The 11,573-nt window shown below is 39.1% G+C and overlaps 1 protein-coding gene across 1 annotated transcript; it reads right to left on the bottom strand.

The window, feature by feature from the left end:
- Positions 1-2,895: 2,895 nt before the first annotated feature.
- Positions 2,896-6,538, bottom strand: LOC106913640 (C-type mannose receptor 2-like). Its single transcript, XM_088015931.1, has 3 exons — positions 6,152-6,538; positions 5,718-6,065; positions 2,896-5,465 (listed from the first exon to the last, which is right to left on the bottom strand). Exons 1-3 carry the CDS (start codon positions 6,525-6,527, stop codon positions 5,062-5,064), a joined length of 1,128 nt encoding a protein of 375 aa, XP_087872057.1. The 5' UTR covers positions 6,528-6,538; the 3' UTR covers positions 2,896-5,061.
- Between the last annotated feature and the right edge of the window lie 5,035 nt (positions 6,539-11,573).

Below are 11,573 nucleotides of genomic sequence, written 5' to 3'. Positions count from 1 at the left end.
CACTGAGCTGAAACATAAACAATGGTGGTATTAAATTAGGAGAACTTCTACAACTGCTTTCATTAACATTTCTGTGTGATAACTCAGATTTATCTCTGTTTCCTCGTAGTCTAGTTGTGTTTCAGATCAACTTACCCATCAGGAAGAGCAGAATCAGACTCCACTGCATCTTTGCTGTCAGATGAATTATTTTCCTCCAGCAGTTTGTCTCTGTTGGATGAAGAACATTTAAACAGTGAAAAGCTGCAGCTCTCCCTCCACTGGACAGAGAAACGATGAGAGCAGAGAGATGAAGACAGAGCAGGTAAATATAGCACTACTCTGTTTTAGCTGAACATGTTCTTATTACCTAAATAAAAATAATCTTATTATTCAGGAGATTACAAACAAACAAACTGGGATCTAAAACTTACATTTCTTCTCTTTGTCCCTCAGTGAACTGATGCTCCTCTCTTGATGTTCAGCTGTAAACTCTCCCAGATAAACTGTTGGTTTCGACGTTTCCCGGATTTCTGAATAGCGACCGAATTTGACCTTTTTATAATTTAAATATTCAAAGCAGGGCAGGAACAAGTTTCACAAGGACATCTTTTATAAACCATCAGCAGGAAGAAGAAATGCACCAAACTCTGTAGCTTGGGAAAATGATCTTTCTAAAAAAGGTTTTGTTGCAGACAGTTTAGAGAACAACCTGATCAAACCGTGAGAAAAGCTCAAAGTTGTTTCCTGTCCTCCATAATACTGGTGGATGCTGGTAAACCAGTGGACAAGCTGGAAAGACTTTGCCATCAAAGCTTGTAGTTTCATAGATTATTTTCTGCTTTCTTTCCTTTTTTATACTTTTATTTTATTTTTTATTTATTTAATTTCCCTTCGGAGTTAATAAAGTATATTCTATATGTGAATTTAATTGACAATGTAAGCAGGGATTCCCCCCAATAAGCCTGGCGGGCCACCAGGCTAAGTATTTTATTTTAAGTAGATTTTTGTTTTTTGTTTTTACAGGTGTGGCAACCTGGGGGGTGGATTTTCTTAGTATGAACCCAAATATAAAATGTTAAAGGTTACGATGACCAACAACGCCACCTGGAATAAATCCAGGAAAATGTAATAAGGACACAGGTAAGTCCTACTGGAAATGAGGAGACAAGATTCAGATAGTTCTACAAAATTTATTAAACTTCAAAATATATTTAATTTCCAATAATCTACGGAGAAATTGAATGGTTAAAACAGTGAATGTATTTGACAAGATAAACTGTCAAAGGAAACTGAGGCTTACCGATGGGGGAAGTAGTGAGGGAAGGGGCAACATCCAGTGCAGAAAAGGGGGAACCACCCTGGACACTACAAAAACACGGCAACCAAAGAAAGAAAAAGGTGCTCCAACAAAACACACAAGACAAGACCCCGCCACCAGGGGTCACCACCGCCACCACAGAAGCCTCAGTCCCTAAAAGACAGACAAGAAAATGAAACAATACAAGTAAAACAGAGATACAAAAGCCCTACAATGTTGCACTTTATCTCCAAGGAAAGTGCAGATTAGTATTTTAAAACAATTTATAAGTAGGCAAAACAGCAGCGAGTGTCACTCCAGGTGCAATGCTGATGAGTCAGAAGGCTAAAAAGAATAGAGCAAATTATTAATGCAACTGCTAACAAAAACATAACTTGCAGCAGCCGCTTACCTGTGACCTGATAAATGACTCCACTGCTAAATAATCAGATCCCCAAATCCGCCTAGATGCAGTGCAACTGTAAGAAAACGCTATGTGAAGGTTTTGTTTACATGGGGTAGATGTTACCTAGCCACGCTAAGCCCTTACCTTCCTGTCAGCAAATAAATGAACGGACAGATCGGTCCAGATATTGGAGGTGCAGCAAAGGAGGCCAGAACAGTGCAAACAAAGGAAGCAGATTCGGTTGACGTCACGACACAAGCAGCTTCACGACAGGTGAAGGCTTGCTTATATGCAGCAGCTGAAATTGGCCTTAAACTGGCAGCGCACCATTTATGCTGCTACACAGGTAACAGTGACAGTGAAGATGGATTAAGCCAGGTTGATAGCTGGCGCATTGAACTGGGAGTGAGGGCTGTGGCTGCAGCTGCCCAATGGCCTCACATGCTGTTATTTCCAAACGATGATGCCGACTTGTGCCCCTCCGAGTTTTTGTAACTTTGAAAATATCTCAACACAAAAACACGGTGGGCCGCTAGCTTTGCCTTTTTTTTCTGGGGGAAACCCTGCTATGTTTCAAAACATACATCCATGCAGTGACAGGAAATGTGATGGTGTATTGAACACTGGTGCTGCTCAGCAAACAGTTCTGATAATCAGAACCTCGTTTATCTCCATTGAGTTCTTATTGGTCCAGTGACTGTACTGCTTTAAAACAGGACATTTTTCTGCATATTTAGAATTTATTGAATGACAAATCAGAACAACAAAATGTGTTTTTTAAAGCATTTTAAAAATATACAATGAAACTGATGTTTTGGTGTGAGACAATATCCATGTTCTAATGCGATTACAAAACACAAACTGTCTGAACGTTAAGAGAGGTAACTGAGTCTTCTGGTAAATCAAATTTTATTTGTATAGCACATTTCAGCAGCAAGGCATTTCAAAGTGCTTTACATAATTAAAATAACAGCATGTGACATTGAATAAACATTTTTTTCTTCCTCTGTGGGGAAAAAGAAACCTGGATATGATCATTTGAAAGTGTGTCCAGCAAACCAAATGTGGCCATAGTGGTGTCTACTATTAAATTTTAAAGTATAACATCCAACAATGCCACCCGAGATCTTGGCCCCAGGATTATTCAACCTCTAATATCTACAAAAAGGCCACGCCAGGTCGGGACAACAAAGAGAGGCGGACCATAATGTTTTGAAAAAAGAATTTATTTTTTACAAAAGTTTAAAATAGGCCTACAACAATAATATATGTGTTAAAGACAGTTTACAAACTTCACAAAATACATACTGCACATCAGCAGCAAGTCGTTTTCAAACCCAATTAATAACTAAACAAAAAGAACCATGCAGAAAACAAAAGAAAAAAAACACTGCAACCCAACCAAAGAAAACATGCAAAGCAAATAAACGAAAAGCAAGACGAGCAAAGCACTGAACAAACTAAATAAACCAAATCATGCAAGCAATTGACAAATTAAACCTACATGCAAAGAAAGAAAAAAAGAAAAAAAATACAAATTGTAAATAAACGTACTTAACAGGGGGACTCACCATAAACGGTTGAACCCTGGCCAAAATAAAGAATAAATCAATTGGGTAAATGACGCCCAGCTGAAAAGGCATGAAGCAAAAGTAAAGACAAAACAACGGCGTTGGCGTGGCCGTGCTCCCCTTGCGCCACGGACAATTAGGCCAGGTGCGGCAGGAGGAGGGAGGGGGAAAACCACACAACAGTCCACCGCCAAGTCCCGAACACCTCAGGATCTCGGTTAAGAGCTCCACGCCCACGACGCGCGCCTGATCACACGCACTCCCAGAGAGCAAAACGGGAGGACCAGCACAACCTCAATCCTGAAGACCATTACTTGATGCTTGAGGAAAGACAGGATCACACAAGCTCACAACGCCATCTGCACAGCTCAAAACAATTGTATGGGAGAGCGCACCCCACACACCTGGCTTTAAAGGGTACGTTGGTGCCGCCCACCACTCACCTTAAAGGTGAATCCGCACCAACATACCACACAAACAAGTGTTCACTTTACGAAAAAATCAAAAGCGTCGCCATGACCCAGTTTCAGGAAGCGGGATAAGTGAAAATCTGAGCATGTAGATAGATGTTATCATTCCTGGATTGATATGTTTATTATAGGAGCGTTACTGTTTTTCTCCGCAGTCATTTTAACTGAGTAACATTTCATCTCATCTGTGACACAACTAGGACATTCATTGTGCTGCACTACGTTTTAATGCCAAGAGGATCGTTTTCAGAATCGTTACTGGCGCTGCTGATCCGTTACTGTACAGCAGAGGCGCTGATGAGACGTGAGTCACTAATGAACCGAGGTTCTCCTTAGCACAGTGCTGTGTGTCTCCTCCTGTCACCTGGGGTAACGGGTTCAATCCCCAGCTGGTGTTCTTCATTACAGATATAGATCTGTTTCTCTGGTATGTTATTGGTGTCAAGCACTAAAAGCAACATTTTAGGTAAATGTCAAACAACCAAAGTTTTTTAAACAAGAGCCCTCCCGACCAGGCACAGAGCTATAGGGGGCTGAGGGTGTGGCTGACCCCCGACCCGGGGGCCCGGGTCTGGAGGTGCGGTTTCAAGTCACTTAAATGTCTGATTGAAGACGGAGACAGTGCGCCCTCACCTGTTGAGAAAGGTCTATTTCATGTTAAAGTTACTTTCCCTCAATGGAATATATTCTAGCGACCAATAAAGTATTTTGAGTGAAAACCATAACCGTTTCACTCACGGTTTTCCCCCGTCAACAGTTTCTCAAAGCGCAGGCGATAAACGTCAGGGGCCTGGTGATTCGTTAGGGGCCCGGTAATTGGCCCCACCCCCCGGCCCGACGCTGACTTGCTCCGCTAGTGCTCCCGACTGTAGATCATTGTGACTTGAACGTTTTGACACTTCAAGGGTTATCTATTCATATATTTTTGAGAATGCATACAGTAGATATTGAGATTTTGCTCAGACAAATAAAATGATCCTCCTTTTTTTGGGACCTTTAAGTGCAGCGTTAGTAACCACTAAATCACACTCACACATTGACTTGGTCTCTGCTAATTCTTGCTATTTTACATTTTTGCTAAATATGTTTTGATATTCTCGTCATTCAGTCATAATTTCTGATTCCACTGGTGAGAAACAGGAACTTCTGGGATTCTTTTTTTCTCCCGTTGCCAACAATGGACCGGATTTTCTATGTTCCACTGATGAGAGAACGCAAAACTCAGAGCTAACTTGACTGAGGATTGAGTTACCCTGTTGATATCTCCTGTTCTGAGACTGAAAACCCTGAGAATCATAGAGCGGGGCAAGTTTACTCAGAGTAACTAACTTCTACTCAGAGTTTGCTAACCCTGCTTCCTGAAACAGAGTCACCAGAGAGCAGAGTGAGCTTTTTAAACGTAAAACAGATGAAGTTCAGTTCCTCTGTGTCGTTTCTCTGGAACCATCTATGTTCTCCTCCAGCCTGCATGGCTCCAGAAATGTTACAGTCATTCATCCATCCTGCTGAGGTCGAGTTCTGATAGCTGATCATCTCCTTACAGACCCAGAACCGGAAATTAAGAGTGCAGTTGAAGCGCAGACCCAACCAGACATAATCAGTCGATGCGTTCTTGACTTTCTCCTGGATCCATCTCTGATCGTCCATGTTGGTGATGGTGACCAGGTCATCATGATGATCTCTGCAGTAGGTCAAGGCGTCCTTCCAGGTTTTATTTTCTTTGATCAAGATCACATTATCTGTCACAGAAGGCAGGCACAAAAAAGCTTCATTCATACCTTTGTTCATGCTCATATTCACAAACAAAGATGATTATATATAGAAGTAGCAAAAACATCTTTAGTTCCAGAAAACTGTTTGGCATTTCAAGTTTTTCTTTGTATGTAAATAATTAGAGAATGAAGACAGTGAAAAATTTGAAACGACAAACCTTTACAAGTTACGTATAAATTATGCAAAATTAAATGAACATTAAAGTCAGAGCATCTCACCATCATAACAGATGAAGGGTTTTCTTTCATCACAGCTCACATTCGTCCATCTTCCTTCACCATCAAACTTAGTCATGGCACATTGACCACTGTTGGGTTTGTGTTGGTTAAATATTGGATTCCAGTGTCTGAAAGAGAAGCTGCTTCCATCTGACCACCTCCAGGTGTCTCTGAACAGACCAATGTATGAGGAATCACTTGTAGAGTTCATCATCTTCTTCACTTCTTCATCCTGTAGCTGCTTCGTTCCACTGATCAGGTCTGTGTGTTTCTCTCTGCAGTAACTCTGAGCTTCCTGCCAGGTCTTCTTCTCTTCAATCAAGTGATATTTATGTTTTGTATTAGTTTCTGTGGAGTAATCAAATATATTTATGTTTACCTTGTTTGTACAAAATAGATTTAAAAAAAACTGATAAAAAGATGAACATTCTCACCATCAGAGCAAAGGAAATTATGTTGATTAAGGCAGCTGGTGTCTATCCATTTGAGATTTTTATCCACAATCACACAGTTCTCATGTGTTACTTGATTTCCATTATCAGTCGGTTCTCCTGTGTTCCAGTTTGTCTCACTTTCATTAAACTCCACTCCAGGCAGAGACCAGTACCAAGTTCTGTTACCATGTGTTTGATCATACAGACCAATCCAAGCTTCCTTCATTTCTCCAGCTGAGATGTTGATGAGTCTCTTCATGTCCGTCATGTTAGTCACTGTGACCAGGTCAGTGTGTTTCTCTCTGCAGTACTGCTGAGCTTCAGTCCAGGTCTTATTCTCATTAATGTAGAGAAACTGATAGAGCTGACAGTCCATGAAGCAACACTGAGCTGTCAGTTTCAATAAAATATAATTAGAACAGTTTTCATTAACATTTCTGTGTGATAACTCAGAGGTATCTCTGTTTCCTCATAGTCTAGTTGTGTTTCAGATCAACTTACCCATCAGGAAGAGCAGAATCAGACTCCACTGCATCTTTGCTGTCAGATGAATTATTTTCCTCCAGCAGTTTGTCTCTGTTGGATGAAGAACATTTAAACAGTGAAAAGCTGCAGCTCTCCCTCCACTGGACAGAGAAACAATGAGAGCAGAGAGATGAAGACAGACAGGAGACAGAAAAAATAGTGCAACTTTTTCTTAACTAAAATAGTGACATTAAAAATAAAGAACAGCATAAGCATTAGTAAAATTTACACTTAATAACAGACATTTTTATAAAACTTACTTCCTCAGTAAATTGATGTTCTTCTCTTGATGATCTTCTGAAAACTGTTCCAGATAAACTGTTTGTACCTAAACAGTAGCTGAATATGACAGTTTCATCATTTAAATATTCAAAACAGGGAAGAAACATTTTTCACAAAAAAGTCATTCATAAACCATAAAGAGGAAAGAAAATATTAATAACATGAGTTGACCTCTTCATCCCGGAACATGATTTAATTAACAGGGAAACTGTCTTTTTCCAGAATCGCGTGATAAGGACACATGTTGTATTGCAGTTTTTAGTTTGTAGCCTCTGGTTTCTATTTGCCTTTCAAATAAAGTTTGTTACAGATATCTTTCAGAACAAACTGATGAAAGCGTGAGAAAAGCAGCTCCACTGTAAAGCTGCTCTTTGCACAGCAGGTTAGAATTTAACATCAGGCGTTTTTAACAGGAAGTCCTGGGAAAACTGACCTGTTTTTATAAAACCAGTTTAGTTTCATGTTAAATTTAGCTTAGCTGTTAATTAATCAGTTCATTCAGAGTGTTAGTTTCTCCCCACTGAGAGATTAATACAATTATTTTGGACTTATTGTACATCTTTGCTAAATAAACTTTTGTTTATTGATTTTTAAGAGCATATGATTGTATGCTTTAGAGTTAAAGTGTCTTTTGATGTTTTGTGAAACAAAAAGTGCACAAACATAAAACATGTGTACTGAAAGCAAAAGGATTGAGGACAAATTGATTTCTTTGATGTCAACCAGAAAGTTGTTTCCTCTTCTTATAGTAATGGTAGATGCTGCTACACCAGAGGACAAAAGAAAGATTTTCTGAAAATCTTCAACAATTCTTGTAGATTATTATTCTACTTTCTGTTGTATTGTATTAATTGCATTGTAAAATCATTCAACCCTTCCTACATATTTCTGCTGGATTCTCATCTCCTCTCACTGATCCATCAGGGCTTTCACTCATTAAAGAGGATTTCCCTGGTAAAATATCAATCAATCAGCAAACAGAAGAAGAATGGGAATGATGATGTTGATTTTATGAACTGTCTTAGAACAGCTCATGATTTTACAACCAGAGGATTTGAACAAAGTCAATCAGTTCAGTCTGTTCCCTTGTTTGAATCAGTTTGTCTCTCTTCACATTAGAGGATGGTCGTTTCCAGCACAATTTCTGGTAAGATTTATAGCATCAAACTGGTCAAACGTTAGCTATTGGGTAAAATTTAAAACTTCAGCAGAGGCCACGCCTCCAGGAAGCAATTGTTTCTCCATAGCCGAGAACCCAGACCTTATGGATGAAGCAAACAGGGGCTGATTTTTGTCAGGTTTTGAAACCTGACAAAAATCACTGTTTAACAGTGTTTCAGCTGTTTTACAGTTTTCTGGAAGTTTGTTCCAAATTTGTGGTGCATAGAAACTGAATGCTGCTTCTCCTCGTTTGGTTCTGGTTCTGGGGATGCAGAGCAGAACCAGAACCAGAAGATCTGAGGGGTCTAGATGGTTGGTACAGCAATAACAGATCTTTAATGTATTGTGGTGCTAATCCGTTCAGTGATTTATAAACTAACAACAGTATTTTAAAGTCTATTCTTTGAGCTACAGGGAGCCAGTGTAGGGACTTTAGAACTGGTGTTATGTGCTCTATCTTCCTGGTTCTAGTGAGAACGCGAGCAGCAGAGTTCTGGATCAGCTGCAGCTGTTTGACTGATTTATTAGTCAGACCTGTGAAGACACTGTTGCAGTAATCAATGCGGCTAAAGATAAACGCATGGATGAGTTTCTCTAGATCGTGCTGAGACATTAGTCCTCTAATCCTGGAGATGTTCTTCAGGTGATAGAAGGCCGACTTTGTGACTGTCTTAAGTCTGAAGGTTCAGGTCAGAGTCCATCACTACTCCCAGGTTTCGGGCCTGATCGCTGGTTTTCAGTTGTAATAACTGAAGCTGTGCATTGATTCTAGTTCGCTCCTCTTTAGGTCCAAAGATAATAACTTCAGTTTTGTTTCTGTGTGTGGATGTGTTTTTGGCACATCCATACATTTATCTGACCAATCCAAGATTCCTTCATATCTCCAGATGACATGTTGATGAGTCTCTCCATGTCCTTCATGTTAGTCACTGTGACCAGGTCAGTGTGATTCTCTCTGCAGTACTGCTGAGCTTCAGTCCAGGTCTTTTTCTCATTAATGTAGAGAAACTGATAGAGCTGACAGTCCATGAAACAACACTGACCTCAAAATACTAATCAGTGATAACATCTCCACCAGTATTCACAGCAGCATTAAAAACTTAGTAGGAAAACTGTTTTTCTGGTGTTTTTAAAATAAAATTAGGCAAATGTATTCTTAATCCATCTCAATCTGTGATGTCACAGAACAGAGTGAATGTAAAGTTTCAGATCAACTTACCCATCAGAAAGAGCAGAATCAGACTCCACTGCATCTTTGCTGCCAGGTGGATTATTTTCCTTCTGTGATTTGTCTCTGTTGGATGAAACATTTCATATCAAGGGTTAAATAAACTTTCTCCCCCCATCCCAACCCCCAAATACATTTTCCTACATAATATGTAGTCATGTTACTGACATGAAATATGGACTACATTTGAATATTCAAACCAGTATAAGGGGTTTTTATTAAAACTGTTTATGAAACTTGCAGAGGAAGTTAAAATGTCTGCTTTTCTCTGCTTTGCATGTTACTGGCAACGACAGGCCGAAAATGGCCTAATGTTCCCGTAAAGAACCTCCCAAAAAACGGCAGACATGCAAATGGTGTTCTGACATAAAATTTAATCCTGTGGATTAAAACTGCAGTAACTTTGCAAAGATATGCTTTGTCCATATTTATTCAAACTATCATATGTCGTGACAGGATGGTATGAGAGAAATAATATGTAAAAAAAGTCAAGTTCCTCCACCTCCTGCCAGTGCTGCTTTCGTGGTCTGCAAAAATGCACTGAACCAGGTCAGAAACAACCAATCAGAGCCAGGAGGAGGGTCTTAGTGCTGCCAATCATCCTCATGTGGTGGAAAAACAACTTACCATTACAGGATATCTGTTTATCCGCTATCATCAGTGGCTATGATAACTAGCCTTAGCAGAGGTGGCAGGCTACGTTGTGGTGAACCAGAGTTAGTTTAACAAAGAGAAAGAGGGAGAGCATGAGTGTGATTGACAGCGCTAAGATCCTCCCCCTTGCTCTGATTGGTTGCTTCTGTCTCTTTCTCTCTCACTCTGACTTTCTGCTTTCTTTGGTTCATTTACAGCTTTGTTAAATAAGTTTCTGTTTATTGATTTTTAAGTGTGTTTAGGATTGTTTGCTGTAGAGTTGAAGAGTCTTTTGATGTTTTGTGAGACAAATAGTGTTCAAACATAAAACATATGTAGTGAAAGCAAAATGATGCAGGGCAAGTTAATTTCCTTGATGTCAATCAAGAAGTTGTTTCCTCTTCTTATAATAAGCCAGTGTTTCTCAAGTATTTTCCATCATGCCCCCCTGAGGGATCATCATTTTTTCACGCCCTCCCCAGTGCCTTTCCCCCTTCAGAATTGAAATACTATTGTGAATCTGATAATATAATCTATCTATACAAACCACTGACTCTAACATTGTATGACCTCATTATCAAAACTGCTGTTTTATTGTTTTATTGTTCTAAGTCTCAACATAATTTCCAAAATCAGTTTATTAAGCCAATCAATAAAATTTAAGCAAGACTAATCAGTTTGAAAGAGAAAAAGTGCAAATGATTCACTGGGATTTTTAGACTTAACACAGTTCTAAACTGTAAGCATTTGTTACTTCAGCTTCTTCAGTTTAGTTTTTCATAAGGTCTCAACATAATTTGATAAATACATTTATTTATTGGTTTTTTAACATAAACATTATTGTGGAAACAATTGCAGCAATATTGTTTATATTTCAGCTTGTTTGGGGAGGATGCTGGTTGGTGAGTGTGGTAGAGTTCCCAAACACTCGCATCATCTTTCCAAAGATGAAGGAAAACTCTGTGATGTCACAGCTAGAGGCATGCTTGTCATATCATCAGGAAAAAGTGTGAGTCACAACAAACCCCAAGCAGTTCTAGATCTGAACCGCACAGCATTCTGGGAGATGTATGCAGAGGGAAGGCTTTAGCAGCTCTACCTATCTCTTTGGTTACCTAGCAACAGTTTCATGTTTGAAACTTTAAAGTTAATATCAGGTGATTTTAACAGGAAATCCGGGTGACGCAATACCTTTTATTAATCCACAGTTTCGTTTAATTTTATTTTAGACAATTTTTTTCTTCATTTGTTAATTTAATTTATTTTCTCCTCACTAATAGATTATTACAGTTATTTGTTTCATCCACAGAACAGCTGGAACCAGCTTTTGAAATATCATAGTTTAGATATATGATACATATTTGCTAAATAAGCTTTTTTTTGTTAAGGAAAAGCTCTTAGGATTCTATGCTATTGAGATGAAGAGTTTTCTCATGTGTTGTGAGAGGAAAAGAGTACAACAAAATAAAACATGTGTACTGGAAGCAAAAGGATTCAGGGCAAATTAATTTCCTTGAGGTCAACCAGGAATTTGTTTTTTCTTCTTATAATAAAGGTAGATGCTGCTACACCAGGGGACACACTAAAGGTTTT

The sequence above is a fragment of the Poecilia mexicana genome, unplaced genomic scaffold (genome assembly GCF_051168715.1).
Source record: "Poecilia mexicana isolate PSO_F unplaced genomic scaffold, ASM5116871v1 scaffold_18, whole genome shotgun sequence".
Classification (NCBI taxonomy): Eukaryota; Metazoa; Chordata; class Actinopteri; order Cyprinodontiformes; family Poeciliidae; genus Poecilia; species Poecilia mexicana.
This window is presented reverse-complemented; position numbering and strand designations above follow the sequence as displayed.

Coding starts and splice junctions, on each gene's coding strand:
- LOC106913640 (XM_088015931.1), bottom strand. CDS start 6,527: ATGGACTGTCAGCTCTATCAGTTTCTCTACATTAATGAGAATAAGACC. Junction 6,066..6,151: donor TAATTTCCTTTGCTCTGATG/GTGAGAATGTTC, acceptor ATTACTCCACAG/AAACTAATACAAAACATAAA. Junction 5,466..5,717: donor ACCCTTCATCTGTTATGATG/GTGAGATGCTCT, acceptor CTTCTGTGACAG/ATAATGTGATCTTGATCAAA.